We start from the raw sequence: 14,778 nt of genomic DNA, 5'->3' as shown, positions 1-14,778 counted from the left end.
GTGGCTGGTTTGATTCTTGAGAAGATTGACATGGCCCGCAATGAGATGCGTTCCTATGTCTACAACAGGTATGTGAATTATGGTCCTGTGTGCCGAGTGTGACCTGGAACCCGCGAGGGACGGTGACGGCGGCCGGGCCGGGGAGGGGGGGGGGCGGGGGGGGGAAGGGGGGGGGCTTAGGTGGCAAGGAAGAAGGTACCGGGTGACATACGAGTATACCCATGGGTATATATGGTGTGTGTATGGAAAGTGTGTGTGTGTGTGGGCAATGTGTGTGGGGGCTTGCGGCTGCTGTGGGGAATGGTTACGGCTTGCTGGCTTATGCGCCTGTGCAATGGTTGCCGGCGCAGAGCAAAGGGTCTCAGTCGGCGTGGAACGAATGGCTCCTTTTTTTTGCGTCTGTTGAGTGATCATGATCATGGCCGGGTGCATGGGGATGGAGTTGAAGGGGGCGGGGGGCGGAGCGAGTGATAGTAATGGTGATCAAGATCGTGGTCGTGGTGGTGTGGTGATGGCGAATGATGATGATTGTAGCGACAATCATGATGATGTTGATGATGATGATGATGATGATGTTGATGTATTGATCGTGGTTGATGGTGGCGGTGATGGGTGGGCTTTGTACTTACGAGAGCAAGTGTGCGTGTGTGATGGTGTTCAGGCATATCTTCCACTACTCGATCGAGGACGGGATGGTGTACATGTGCATGGCAGATGAGGACATGTCGCGGCGCATTCCGTTTGCTTTCCTCGCCGACATCAAGAACCGGTGGAAGGCTACGTACGGGTCGCGTGGGCGGTCGGCGATGGCGTACGGGATGAATGATGAGTTCTCCCGGGTCCTCTCCAAGCAGATGGACTACTACTCGCACAACCCGGAGGCCGACCGCATCAACCAGGTCAAGGGCGGGCTCGAGGACGTCAAGTCGATCATGGTCTCCAACATCGAGAAGGTGCTTGAGCGCGGCGAGCGCATCGAACTCCTGGTTGACAAGACCGATGCGCTCTCGAGCTCAGCACTCAACTTTAAGAACAAGTCCAGAACGCTCAAGCGCCACATGTGGTGGAAGAACGCAAAGCTGACCATCATCATCGCCGTGGTCGTCATCCTCATCTTCTACTTTATCCTCGCGGCAGCATGCGGCGGCCTCGATCTCAAGCCCAAGTGCGTGCACGACAAGAAGAAGAAGTAAACGCCTTTCTCTCTCCCTCGCTCGCTCGGCATGTCCTGCCCGTGCATGCTCAGCCAAAGACCGCTGCCAGCTCGCCGTCGCCGAGCGCGCGCCTGCTCCGCACGCTTGCATTGGCGTCGGCGTACGAGAGCACTCGGTCAGCCATCCGCGCCTTGAGCGCCTGCACCGCGAGCAGCCTCTCCTCTACAGAGTCGCGAATGACCAGCCGCTCGATGGCCACCGCCCGGCTCTGCCCGATGCGGTGGACCCGGTCAAAGGCCTGCTCCTCCACCGCCGGATTCCACCACAGGTCCATCATGAAGACCCGCGATGCCGCAGTCAGATTGAGGCCCAGCGCGCCGACTTTGAGCGAGACAAGGAAGATCCGCAGCGAGTCACGCTCCTTGAACGCATCCACAGCCGCCGCCCGCTCGTTCGACGACATCGTCCCGTCGAGCCGCACATACTCGAGCCCGGCCGTGCCAAGCGCGTCGCCCACCACACTCAGCATGGTTGTCCACTGCGAGAACACAATTGCCTTGACGCCGTCGTCCTCCGCCACCATCTGCTGCAGCGCTCGGACCACATAGTCAACCTTGGCCGACGACAGCCGGCGATCCCCGTCCTGAGCCACCACAGCGCGCGCCTCCCACTTGAACTCGCGCGCCTGCCCGCAGTACGGGCAGGTCTCGGCGATGTCGCCGTGCCGGGCTGCGGCCTCGTCAAGCAGCGCCGCGCACTCGTTGCACTGGAACGCGCCGCAGCATCTTGCGCTCCGCCCGCTTACACTTCCGGCGCCGGGCCCCGAGCAGTGCGCACACGCCGCGTCGTCACTCTCACATTGGCCGCTTTCAAGTGCGGCGTTGCCCAGATCGAGCGCGCCCATCTGCGCCACCAGGCTTCCGAGGCCGTCATCATCATTGTTTGGCACTTGCGCCTGCACCGGTGCAAGTTCTGCGCGCAGCTGAGCGGGGACCAGCTCGGGCGATGCGCATGTCTGCTGCATTCGCATGTAGAGCGTGAGCAGGGCGCCACGCGGGAGCTCGCCGCCGCAGCGGGCAGTGAGCAGCGACTTGCCGCGATCGTGCAGCGCAGCATACAGCGCCGCCTGCTCCGGGCTCGGCTCAAGCCTCACCACCGAGATTGTCCGCTCCGGCAACGCCTTTTCCAGCACCTCCTTGGTCCGGCGAAGCATGCACTTGACAAGGACCGAGGAGAGGAGAGTGCGGCCGGCGAGGCCGGTCTCGATGACCCGGGCCTGGAACGCGGGCTTGGCGTCGAGGCCGGGGACGCGGAGGAAGGCCAGGTACGACCCGATGTCGTGGAGGGTGTTGGAGATGGGGGTGCCGGTGAGGATCCAGCGGTGCTGGGCCTCGAGCGCCAGCGCCGCCGCCGCCCGCTGCGTCGCCAAGTTGTTGATGGCGTGGCCTTCGTCGAGCATGATCCGAAACCAGCCGGCCATGCCGCCGGGCTGCGGCTCGGAGACGAGGGTGCCGTACGTGGTGAGCACGACGTCGGCCGAGCCGAGCTCGAGCGAGCGCCGCCCAGATCCATGGTAGAGGACGACGTCGAGGCCGACAGCGTCGACCACAAACCGGCCCAGCTCGGCCTGCCACTGGCGAAGGAGCGAGAGCGGCGCGACAACGAGCGTGCCGCCGCGGGGCTCGCCGGCTCCGGCCTCGGCCTGCCACGCCCGCGCCTCAGCCAGGGATCCAACCACCAGCGCCAGCGACTGGATGGTCTTGCCGAGGCCCATGCCATCGGCGAGGACGCCGCCGGCAAATGAGCCGGCCTCCTGGGCCCGCATCCAACCGAGGCCTACCCGCTGATGCGGGAGGAGCTCAAGGTCGAGGCCGTCGGGCGTTGCCGCAGGCTTGGCGTCGGTCACCGCCACCACCGAGTCAAGCCACGAGCCGAGGCTCTCGCCTCGTGACACCAGCTGCCGAGCCTCGGCGTGGGCGTCGACGTGGCCGAGTGCGGTCGCGGTGATGCTCTGCGCTGCCGCCACCAGCTTCTCGCCATCGGCGGCGGTGCCGGGGTCGACATCGGGCTTGGCCACACTCGCTGCCACCTTGCTCGCCAACACTGAGATGTGGCGCAGGAGCTGCAGCCGCTCGCGATGCGCACGGCCGCGAAGGCTATCGAGCGAGGACTCACTGCAAGCCGCAAGCTTGGCAAGCGCATCTGCAAGCCGCTCGACTAGCTGCTCGGCGGTGAGTGGTAGGGACGACCGCGCCGATGATGACGCCGCAGGCTGCATTGCTGGCTTGCTGGCAGGCAGCCGGGCTAGCGATGGCGCCGCCGCCAGCGGATGATGGCGCGCCACATGGCCTGCCTTGGCCTCGATCGTCCGCTGCAGGTACTGCATCTCCTTCACTCGCATGTCCTCCGAGGACCGGATGCATGCGAGGCAGAAGAACCGCTCGACGTCGAGCGCCACGGCCACGACGCCATCATCGAGCGCAACTGCACGGAGCATGTGGGTCTGCGCCGGCGGTAGCTCGAGAGTGAGTGGGCCGCCGCTTTCGGCAACGCGCCACTCGGGTGCGGCCCGCCAATCGGCAGTAACAGCGGCATCGGCGTCGGCGTCAGCGGCGGCAGCGAGAATGAAAGACAGCCGGGAGCTCGCGACTTCGAGGCGCGATTGCGGCGGGCAGAGCGCAAGAGCCGAGCTCGCGAGATGCGGCTCCGGGAGGAGACCCGTTCCCGCACGCACGTCATCAAACGCGAGTGCAGCGCCGGCCACAGAGCCCGACCACGCCGCGTTGGAGTTGAGGGCGCGGGCGAGGCCGAGTGCTGCCGGGTAGTCGCGGAGCCGGATCTGGCAGACGAGCGGGACGATGGCGTGGAGGTAGAGTGAGGCAGGCTCCTTGTCCTGGTCAACAAGGCGGACGCGAGCGAGCGAGATGGGCGGCAGCAGCTGGTCGAGAGTGGCCCAGAGCGTGGCGTGGTGGCGGCCTTCGGGCGCATCGAGGGCATGGACGGCAAAGGTGCCCTTGCCCAAGGTCTTCCAGCTCTCGTTGAAGCGGACGTAGGCCTTGACGCGGGCCTTGAAAGCCATCGGTGCACCGGGCGCCAGAGCCCAGGCCCGCCAGTGGATCCGCTCTGGCCCGCGTGGCTCGACGTCGTACGCTGCCGGCCCGCGTCGTCCGTCCCGCACCTTGTACGCCACCCGCAGACCCTCGCCGAGCTGGCACGAAGCGCTGTTCCTATGGACAAACACATTGGCGCGTCCAGGCTGTGGCCCATCAGGCCGGATAAAGCCAAATCCCTTTGCCTCTTTCCATGTCACGACTACGCCCGTCGCCATCACCCGGCTGCTTGCCGGGCGTTGTCCATCAGAGGCATGGCGAGGGTGCGACTGTTCAGAGCCATGCACAGAGCGTGGAGCTCGGCCACGACTGCTCTTGTCCGATCCACCTCGACCTCTGCGACCACCTCGACCACCTCGACCACCTCGACCACCTCGACCACCTCGACCTCCGCGACCAGATCGACCTCCGCGACCGGATCGACCTCGGCCAGTGCCGCCATCTTCCACGCGTGCTCGTCCGCCTCGGCGACTCGTGTTTGGTTCGGCCGGGCGTCCGAGGGCTTTGCTCCGGCGACCACCTCCATCACTTCCATCAGCACTTCTACCTCCATGTACGTGTGTACTTGCTGCTGGTATGCTTGGCTCACTGGTCTCTGACATGTGGTGGATGTGGGTGGGCGTGGTGGAGTGGTGGCTGGCGGTGGGTATGAGCGGGGTGACTTGAGCGCGCCAAGTGTGTGCGAGTCGGGCGATGGCAGACGACCACCTCGGCGACGACATAGTGCGACTCGAGTGAGTGTGAGACAGAGCGAGGAGGAAAGAGGGAGAGAGTGTGTGCGTGTGATGAGAACTAGGTTTCTGTTGTTTTATTGCTCTGGGCTTAGAAGCGGAGCTTGGTGAAGAACCACTTGTGCTTGCCAGCGAGGAGCTTGGCGCGGAGCATGGACGAGGTCTCCTTGATGGCCTGGGCCTTGGCGGTGACCACGTCCTCACCGACGACGGTGCCGCGGGTGACGATCGGCTGGAAGTCGACGTCAAGCGAGTAGCGGGTCGGCATGAGGTGGTTGAAGTTGATGACCTTGACAAACGTGCGGAGGCGAGTCTTGCTGGCAAGGCGCTTGCGCGACATGCTGCGGGTAACCTTGCCCGGGTACTTGGCGAGGCCGACCACAACGGCGTGCGGGAACGGGTGCGCCTTGGTGCCCTCGGGGTGCGAGTTGACAATGACAGCCTTCGAGCCAGCGAACCGACCGGCAAGGACGATGACCACCTTGGACGTCTTGAGGCTATAGTCACAATCAAACAATCGCACACATGTACATATATATAATTGTCCTGTGAGTCACATGCCAGTATCCGTGTGCCGAGCGCTGCTGCTGCTCTCCTTCCTCCCCGGCCCCCCCCCGCACACAAAATTGCCATCACACTCGGTGCCTCCGAGCCGACCTTGTCACCGCGAGCAAGGGCCATCACAAGCGGCGAGAATAGCATCATCGGATCCAATGTAACGAGGACATGGGGGACAAGATGAGCAGTTCTATCTGCATGGCTTGGTGATGGTGACGCAGACGGTAAAGGATGACCAAGCTCTGCGACTAAAGGGCAAAGGCGAGGCCAAAGGTGGGTGGTGGGCCAGCGGGACGATGGAGCAAAAAATGGAGCGATGTCGAGGGCGAGACCAGCTGGTCGGAGACAGGGTGCACAGAGGGCATGGAGAGACTGGGAGATTGCAGATCAGGTGTGGAGATAGATTCGTTACAGAGGAGGAGTATAGGGATGGTGGGCAGAGTGCAGGCCAGAGGTACCGGGCTGTGGGGAGGCCGTGGATAGGAGGGCGGACAGACAAAATGGTCGGTGCCGACTCGGGAGCCGCCATCGGCTCCATCCCAGAGCCAGGGGCATGGACAGCGGGCTGGAGGGGGGTAGCTATGGTACCAGAGCACAGGAGTAGGTAGCATGGGTGCAGTACATGGTGGGAGGTGGTGACAATGCAGCAGGCGACATGGTACTAAGGCTGGAGGTGAACGTACAACTTGCTCATAGTATCTGTGTGTGGAGTGTTGCCTTGTTTGTCACATTGGTGAGAAACAGGGATTCGCGCGAGCTCAACTCGACTGCGAACGAACGAACGAACGAACGAACGAACGAACGAGCGAACGAACGAACGAACGAACGAACGATTGTACGCGGTAGGGGGGGGGGGTTGGGGGGTGCGGGTGATCAGGACAACCAAATTTTATCCTCTCCCCTCCCTCCCCCCTCTCCTCCCCTGCCCTGTTCTGTCCTGCCCTGCCTTGCCCCTGATCCAGCTACAGGATGCGGTACTTACCGACGTCCATGTTGCCCTCGCGAGCAGAGCGGCGCGATACGTCCTCAACCTTGTCGCGGATGAGGCGCCATGCGCGGACGACGTTGAGCCTGTCCTTGCCCTCGATGAGGGCGTAGAGCTTACGGTCGCCGTCCTTGGGCTTCCGGCCCGGGGCGACGTACGTGCCACGGACGGTGATGGCGGTGTCGGTCTCGTCGAGAATGTCGTTGAGGCCACCGTGGCGCGAGACAACCCAGCGAGCGTCCTTTGAGTAGTCGTTGATCTCGAGCTCGATGGCAAAGAGGTTGCCGTTGTTGGCAACGGGCGGGACGTCGCCGCCGGGCTGCGCGTCTGCTGCGGTGACGTTGGCGATCGAGGCGGCGGCGTGGATGCCCGAGCCAGACGTGCGCGCGAGGCGTGCGAGCGCGACAGCAACGAGGTCCATGGCTGACAGAGCCTTGCCGGCTTTGGCATTACTTGCCAGCTTGAGGCCGTCGGCGTAGAGCTTGTCAGCAAGGGTGACAATGTCAAAGTCCAGCTCGAGCTCGGCGTCGTCGCTGTTGGCTCGGGCGCGCGAGCCTGCGGCGGCCTGCTCAGCCATGGCGTCGAGGGCGAGGGCACGAAGCTGCTCCAGCGATGCGCCGTCTGCGGCAGCCTTAGCGACGGCAGCCTTGGTGGCGGCCGAGACGCCGCCGGACCGCGACGGAAGGCCGCGGCCAGAGTAGCCGGCGAGGCCGTAGGTCTTGACGAGGCCAGCCTCCTTCTTGGCCTCGAACGACTGGGCCATGGCGGTGAGCTCGGACGGAATGGGCAGCTCTGACCGAGTCAGGGCCTTGACCAGGATTGGGGCGTAGAGATCGTCGTCGGCCTTGGAGACCAGGGTGTAGGCGGTGCCCGAGGCGCCGGCGCGGCCGGTCCGGCCGACTCGCTGCTGGTACTCTTCGTAGTGGTTCGGCACGTGGTAGTTGATGACAAACGGGAGACCCTTGACGTCGAGGCCGCGAGTGGCCACGCCGGTGGCGATGAGGATGGGCAGAGCGCCGGCCTTGAACGACGAGATGGCGTCGAGGCGGTCGCCCTGGTCCATGCCGGCATGCAGAGCGGCGGCAACGTACTCGCGGTCGATGAGCGCGCGGAGGAGGGCGTCGGCGGCGTCGCGGGTGTCGACAAAGATGAGAACCTGGTCGTCGCCAACAGCCGAGTCGAGGAGGACAAGCAAGGCATCGAGGCGGCCGGCGTCCGACTGGACAATGACAAGCTTCTGCTCGACGGTGTCGGCGACTTTGGCACGGGCGCCCACTACGATTTGCAGCGGCGCAGTGAGGAACGTCTTGGCGGCCCGCTCCATGACCCGAGGAAAGGTGGCCGAGCACATGATGGTCTGCCGATCCGGCCGGGTTCCGGACAGCAGGCGCTCGATCTGGGTCGAGAAGCCCATGTCGAGCAGACGGTCGGCTTCGTCGAGAACGACATACGAGACTCGTGAGAGGTCGACAAAGCGGCCCGAGTTGAGCGAGATGAGGTCAAGGAGCCTGCCGGGTGTGGCCACGATGATGTCGACGCCGGCGCGGACCGCCGCAATCTGTGGCTGGATGTTCGAGCCGCCAAAGGCGCAGACCGAGGTCAGGCCGAGCTTCTTGGCCAGAGAGCGGACAACAACATAGAGCTGGGTACAGAGCTCGCGCGCCGGTGCAATGATGATGCCAATGGGCCCCTCACCGGCGCGAGTCCGTGGCTGATCGGCCACGTGCCGGAGCATTGGCAGGACAAAGGCGAGTGTCTTTCCCGAGCCTGTGGCAGCAATGCACAGCAGATCGCGACCCATCATTGCCGCCGGAATGGCCTGCGCCTGGATAGGCGTCGGCTCGACAAACCCAGCCTTGTCCATGGCGGTGTGGAGCGCCGCCGGGAGGCCGGCCTGCGAGAACCGCAAGATCGGTCGCGGGACCTTGCGCCCGCGGACCGTAATCGGCCCGTGCTCCGCCCGCCACGCCCGCACCTCGTCCTTGGTCATGGCGGCAATGGCCGGCACTTCGACGTAAAAGGACTTGCGGATGGGCCGTGCCGCAGCGGTAGCCACCGCGGCCGCCGCGTGCGCTGCGGGCGCCTCCTTCGGAATCGCCTTCTTCCCGCCACGCGTCAGATTCTGCTCATCCAGAATCGAAGAGAACTCGGGCAGCTCTGGCACCTCGGTCTCGCGCTCAAACAAACGAGTCCCACCACTTGCGCTGCTTGCAGCGAGATCAGCCGGCTCGGGAGCCTGCGAGAGAGTGACGGCCTCGCCACGGGCTAGAGCCGCCGCGGCCTCGGCCTCGGCCTTCTGGCTTGCCGTGATGGAATTGCCCGACAATCGCGAGACAGCACTCCCCATCTTTGCCATCGCCACGGATTTGTTCTTCTTGCTCGGCCGCAGCGGCGGCAGTGCCGCAAACAGCGAGTTTGTCCTCTTCCGCTTCTTCCTCCCGCCACCGAGCGAGACATTGAACGCTCCCGTGGCCGACGACGCGCCCGCGGGGACACCCACCAATACACCCATTCGACTCGTTGTCGACGTGCTCGTGTCCATGGCAACAGGCTCAGCGGCAGTCTTTGTCGTTGCTGGCAGCGATGCATCCCCACCACTCACAGTGCCTGCAACAGCAGCAGCAGCAGCAGCAGCAGCAGCAGCAGCAGCAGGAGCAGCAGCAGCAGCAGCCGTGCCAGCGGTGGTGGCACCCGTCGACCCCTTGCCCGCAGCCTGAGCAGCCTTCCACTCTGCCAGCTTGGCTCGCCTACGTGCGCGAGCTTCGTCGTCACTCATGCTGCAAGTGACTTCTTTGAGTGGTGGGGTGAGGTGAGTGAGGTGTGGTCCGCCCATAGCTGTACCTCCCGCCACAGCCTTGCGTTCGCCCTCACCCGGCGACTACCCGTCGCCACCGGCCACACCATTGATCCGCACCTGGCACGTACAGTACTGATCGTTGACCGAAGATGCAGAGATAAGGAGGTAGAGGTAGGCATCACACTCTAGTGATAGACCTAGCTATGGTAGAGATGCAGTCATGTGGCGCACACTCGACATATATCCTCAGCCTTATCATCAGCTAGCGCAAGGGTCTTTGGCCCGTCGCAGCTCGAGTCACACTCGGTAGCTTTTGGAGTATGAAGACAAACAAGTGACAAACATAGTCATAATCACTATCATTGGGAAGCACTGCTCTCTGCATGGGCACTTGCTGCTCCAAACCTCTACGAATTGACGACGACCTTGGCGGGAACGAGGAGGGCGAGGAGCTTGCTAGAAGCAACCAAGGACAAGGTCTTGTTGGAGTAGTTAGTACCTCTAACATTCATCCACATCTTGTACGTAACAACATACAATGTCATATATGTCATTCTTCTTCTTCATTCATCCCTATACCCATCCCCACACCTCTTCCCATGGCTCGCGCGCAACTTTCCTGCGTACTGCGACCGTTTGCCGAGCTCCGCCACCCCCCCCCCCCCCCCTTCCTCCTCCCCTACACCGACACATACGACCACCATACACATACCAATATATAGGTAGGGTGTTCTTTATCCTCTGGAGTATACTCTTCTTTGTGTACACTGTCCCCCCCCCCCCCCCCCTCCATATGGCCCACGCGTGTCCAGGGAAGGCAAGCCACCAGCCATGTCCCTCGCACCTCGCACCTCCCCCCTCCCCTCTCCTGTCTCTCCCGCTTAAGCCGACCATGGACATCACGCACACACGCTCTCCACCCATATGGCACACTCTTTATCTGTATCACTTACCCCTTCCTTATCTGTCTCTCTTGCTCTCCCTTGCCCTCTCACTCTCTCGCTCTCTCGCTCTCTCGCCCTATCTCTCTCTTTCTCGACGGGAATCATGGCGAATACCGACATTATGGCATCTGTTGGGGGGTTTATCGTATCTCGGCAACACCTCGCCTGCTTGCTCGCTTGTCTACCTGCGACCGCATGTTGCCATCGCGGTTGTATTGTACCTTGTACCGTATTGCTCCGCGATGATCTCGCTTGTGTTGGACGTGGATGGCGACGATGATGGTGCGCGGGGGGGGGGGGGGGGTGCTGGCGGCAGGGTGACGAGTCGGGCACATCATCGGTCAGCGACAGAGCTGGGGACTACGCGAGTGACGAGTGTAGCAGCAGAGACGATATGTCTGCAGAAAGTGACGCCGACCCGGCGTACGAGGTAGGGAAGCCCGGTTACGGCGGGTATGAGGCTGTGACGGAGCTGCCGCGCGGAGGGTTTGTGGTGGCAACCGAGTCTGCGGGCAACATCCAGTTTGTGCTTCCACCCGAGACTGTGAAAGACACGATGAACCTCAAGATTGCGACGCCCGAGCACTACGTGTTCTCTGAGCGGCGGTTCGACAAGATGCACGGGATCAACCTCGGCGAGTTTGAGTTTCCCACGTACTTTAACTTTTTCATCAAGCGTCGGCAGATCAACCTCATCTGCACGGCCGAGGGCGAGGCTGCGGTCCGGCGCATTTTCCAGGAGACGCTGCTTGGGCCCGAAGTCATTGACAACGCGGACGAGTTTGGCCCGGCGACGCCCGAGGAGGACCGGCCGGACCTGCGCAAGGAGCTCGACTACTTTGCACACAATCCGTTCAATCCGAGCGAGATGATGAAGATCGACGACCTGCTCCGGTTCACGACGTTTGACGACGACGGCGTGGCTGTGGTTGAAGGCGTGCAGATCATCCACGACGGCGAGAACTACCGCGTGGAGGAGGAGGGCAAGCTGGTGGCGATTGTGCCCGAGTTTGTGCACATTGATGTCGAACGAGCGGTGGCAGCATCGCAGCAAGAGTCGTCAGCAGAGATGTCACACCCTGTGGTGTTTGACCCACCGTCGCTCGGGGTGACAATGCTCGGGACGTCACATGGGTTTGACCCTATCGGGTGCACGACGGGCATGGTTGTGTGGATCAATGGGCGCGGAGTGGTGGTCGACCCACCGCCGCACTTTTCGCTCCACCTCAAGCGCAACCACACGCCGGCGGCGCTCATCGACGCAGTCATTCTCTCGCACTGCCACGCCGACCACGACTCAGGCACGTTCCAGCGGATCATCGAGGAGACCAAGGTGGTGGTCATGACAACGCCGACCATCATGAACTCGTTTGTTCGCAAGTACTCGGCCATCACCCGGCTACCAGAGGACTTTTTCTGGACACTCTTTGAGTTCCGACCGGTCAAGATCGGCGAGCCGGTGAGGTTCCGCGGCGGCGAGTTTGTCTTTCACTACTCGCTGCACTCGATCCCGTGCATCGGCTTTTCGCTCCAGTATGGCGGTAAGTCATTCATTTTCTCGGGAGACACGTGCAACGACCCAGAGCGGCTGCGCGGCATGTACGAGGCCGGCGTTCTTTCGCGGGGGCGATTTGAGCAGTTGGTCAACTTTGAGTGGCAGCACGACCTCATCTTGCACGAGGCCGGCGTGCCGCCCATCCACACCCCGCTCACCACCTTCCACCCGCTCTCGGACGAGATCAAGCACCGGCTGCTTCTGGTGCACACGGCAAAGAAGGACGTGCCGCCCGAGACCGGACTCTGCACGGCCTCGGCGGGCATCGAGCACACGGTCCGGCTCGACGTCGACGAGTCGCCACACCGTGAGGCCATCATGCTCATGGACCTGCTCTCGTCGATCGACCTCTTCCAGCACTTGCCCTTGGCGTACTCGTCGACGCTTCTGCACGCGGCGCGGCGGAAGACCTTTGAAGCTGAAGAGTATCTGGTGCGGCAGGGCGAGGATGGCGACACGTTCTTTGTCATGTCGTCGGGTCTGGTGTGCGTCGAGGTCAACGGCCGCCGGCTCGACAAGACCTTTACCACCGGCGACTACTTTGGCGAGATCTCCGTCTTTTCGCGCGACAAGCGGACGGCGTCGATCATCGCCCTCACCAACGCCGTCATCTACGAGTTTGGCGGCAACGAGCTCTTTGAGCTCCTCTCCGACGCCGGCGCCATTGACCGCCTGCGAAACGTCGCCGAGATGCGCCAGGAGCACTCGTGGGGCGTGATTGCCGGTAACTCGGTCCTCGCCCGGCTCACCTCGAACCAGAAGACCCAGTTGCAGGGCATTCTCGAGCGCTGCACGGCCGTGCCCGGCGAGGCGCTGTGGTGCGAGGGCGACGCCTACGAGCACTGTGTCCTGCTCGACGACGCCCAGCTGACCCTCACCTACCCGACCAAGACCACCCTTTCGGCGTCGTCGTCGCTGGCGCTCCAGGGCCAGACCTCGACCCGCACCTTTACCCGCTCGGCCTTCCTCTGCGAACTGTCGGCCCTCGAGGCCGCCCACACCGGCAACGTCTCGGCCGCCGTCCACACTACCGGGCTCGTCAACTCGAGCGAGTCCGATGCCGTCTACTTTCGCATCTCGGCCGCGGCCATGTCCGACTACCTGGCGCGGAATCCCGGGCTCAAGGTTGCCCTCTGGCACGAGTACTGGCTGGTGTAAACACACGAGTGAACTGCAACCGAGATGGCGAACTAGCCTCGCTTGCGGACCCGCTTCTTGCGGACAACGACGCGCTTCGTCTTGGTCTTGGTCTTGGTCTTGGTCTTGGTCTTGGTCTCGCCCGCTACTGCTGGCGACGCCGATCGCGATCTGGCACGAGAGGCCTTGGTCTTGCCGCGCGTCCCGCGCTTGGCCACGACCTTGCGCTTGGTGACGAGCCGAGTTGGGCGGGACTTGGCGGTGGCGGACTTGGGGCGTCCAGTCGGCGAGGCTGGGCGAGAGGCGGAGGCCGACGATGTCGGGCGCGACGATGCCGGGCGGCGCTTGACGACTCGGCGGGTGGTGCCGCGGGCGGAGCCACGGGTGCGGGCGGTTCCTCGGGTTCGGGAACGGCCACGTGCCTTGCCGCGGCCGCGGCCACGGCCACGGCCACGGCCACGGCCGCGAGCTGGCGGGGTGCGCGAGCGGGCCGAAGTGCGCTTTTTCTTGACGACCCTTTTGCGGGTGCGAGGCGACGATGGGCGCGACGAGGGACGCGACGAGGGGGCCGAGGGAAGCGAAGGCGGCGGCGATGGCGCAGCTGGAAGGACAGGTGGGCCCGGGCGAGTACCATCGCCACCGGGGCCAGGCGAGGTAAAGAGGGTGGCGGACGGGTCCGACGAGCGCTTGGCCATGGCCATGGTGCGGGCGGCATGGAGCGAGCGCTTGTGAAGGCCCTCGCGGACACACATGAGAAGGGCAGCATCAAGGAGTGATGCTTGCGGAGTGTGGATTACAAACTGGTAGACGTCCGAGAGGTGGTGGATCTCGAGAGCGAGCGAGCCCTGACCGACGGCCCAGCGCTTGATCTTCGAGTGGGCAAAGGCGAGGAGCAGCGAGCCGGACGGCACGTTCAGCACGCGCACGCCCTCCTCTGCCACCCCGATGCGAACCTGGCTGTCAGCAACCTGCAGACACGAGCACGGCGCAAGCCAGAGCGTGTTTGCGCCCGGAACAAGGGCCATCTCGGAGAGCAGGACTTGGGCAACGCCGACAGTGTCGAGGCCGTCCCACTTGGAGGCCTCGTCCAGAAGCAGCGCCCGCCACACGCCCGGCATGTGCACGCTCACCATCGAGCGCGGCAGTACATCCGAAAGCCGGCCAGCATCAAGAGCGCGGAGCTGGGCCTTGGACGCCGCGCCGCCCCAGGTGACGGCGAGGACCAGACCAGCGAGCTTGGCAGCGGTAGGCACGTCGAGATGGAGGATGCCAGCTCTGATCTGCTCTGCAGCATCTGCGGTGAGGAGAGCGAGGACAGCAGGATGATCAGCGGCGGCAGCACGGACGGCGTTAAAATGGAGGACGTTGAGACGGAGCGAGGGCGCACCAATGAGAGCAGGCCATCGAGCAATGATGGGAGCGAGGAGCGAGTGCGGCGGGAGATAGCGAGTGATGTCACCAACGACTTCGGTGAGGACAAACGAATGCCGCCAGTCTTCAGGCACAGGACTCGGCTTGTCTTCAGTTGACGTTGTCAAAGGCGTATGAAGCCATGAGAAGAGGTCAGCTGACGAGAGGAGAGCATCCACGAGTTCTCCTGCTGTGGTGTATGGGTTGGTGGGGAGGTGGACAGTGGTGTTGCCTGGCAATATCACAGCCGTCGTCGGCTGACCATTCCCTCCTAGACTACCTCCACACGTCGACATCCTTTGTCACCGTCCCTTGACACTGCCCAGGGTGTCGGGTGGGGGTGGGGGGGGGGGGGGGGGGGGTGGGTCTTGTGGCCGTTTTTGGTTGGGACCGTTTC

At 63.4% G+C, this 14,778-nt stretch overlaps 5 protein-coding genes across 5 annotated transcripts; 2 read left to right on the top strand and 3 right to left on the bottom strand.

The window, feature by feature from the left end:
• Positions 1-30: 30 nt before the first annotated feature.
• On the top strand, positions 31-1,193 carry AMSG_08971 (vesicle-associated membrane protein 713; the record flags this gene model as incomplete). The annotated part of the gene is made up of 2 exons (XM_013899480.1): positions 31-68; positions 662-1,193. 2 exons carry the CDS (start codon positions 31-33, stop codon positions 1,191-1,193), a joined length of 570 nt encoding a protein of 189 aa, XP_013754934.1.
• On the bottom strand, positions 1,095-4,817 carry AMSG_08970 (DNA repair protein RAD16; the record flags this gene model as incomplete). The annotated part of the gene is made up of 2 exons (XM_013899479.1): positions 1,095-4,410; positions 4,599-4,817. The coding sequence occupies 2 exons, from the start codon at positions 4,815-4,817 to the stop codon at positions 1,243-1,245; spliced, it is 3,387 nt and encodes a 1,128-aa protein (XP_013754933.1). The 3' UTR covers positions 1,095-1,242.
• A 269-nt stretch (positions 4,818-5,086) lies between these two features.
• On the bottom strand, positions 5,087-9,314 carry AMSG_12221 (uncharacterized protein; the record flags this gene model as incomplete). Its single annotated transcript, XM_013899553.1, has 2 exons — positions 5,087-5,492; positions 6,520-9,314. The coding sequence occupies 2 exons, from the start codon at positions 9,312-9,314 to the stop codon at positions 5,087-5,089; spliced, it is 3,201 nt and encodes a 1,066-aa protein (XP_013755007.1).
• Positions 9,315-9,726: 412 nt separating this feature from the next.
• AMSG_08967 (cGMP-dependent 3',5'-cGMP phosphodiesterase A) lies at positions 9,727-13,011 on the top strand. The gene is made up of 2 exons (XM_013899478.1): positions 9,727-9,856; positions 10,596-13,011. Exon 2 carries the CDS (start codon positions 10,674-10,676, stop codon positions 12,990-12,992), a length of 2,319 nt encoding a protein of 772 aa, XP_013754932.1. The 5' UTR covers positions 9,727-9,856; positions 10,596-10,673; the 3' UTR covers positions 12,993-13,011.
• On the bottom strand, positions 12,771-14,677 carry AMSG_08966 (uncharacterized protein; the record flags this gene model as incomplete). Its single annotated transcript, XM_013899477.1, has 2 exons — positions 12,771-14,565; positions 14,662-14,677. The coding sequence occupies 2 exons, from the start codon at positions 14,675-14,677 to the stop codon at positions 13,025-13,027; spliced, it is 1,557 nt and encodes a 518-aa protein (XP_013754931.1). The 3' UTR covers positions 12,771-13,024.
• Between the last annotated feature and the right edge of the window lie 101 nt (positions 14,678-14,778).

Source organism: Thecamonas trahens (genome assembly GCF_000142905.1).
Source record: "Thecamonas trahens ATCC 50062 unplaced genomic scaffold supercont1.44, whole genome shotgun sequence".
In the NCBI taxonomy this organism is placed as follows: domain Eukaryota; order Apusomonadida; family Apusomonadidae; genus Thecamonas; species Thecamonas trahens.
This window is presented reverse-complemented; position numbering and strand designations above follow the sequence as displayed.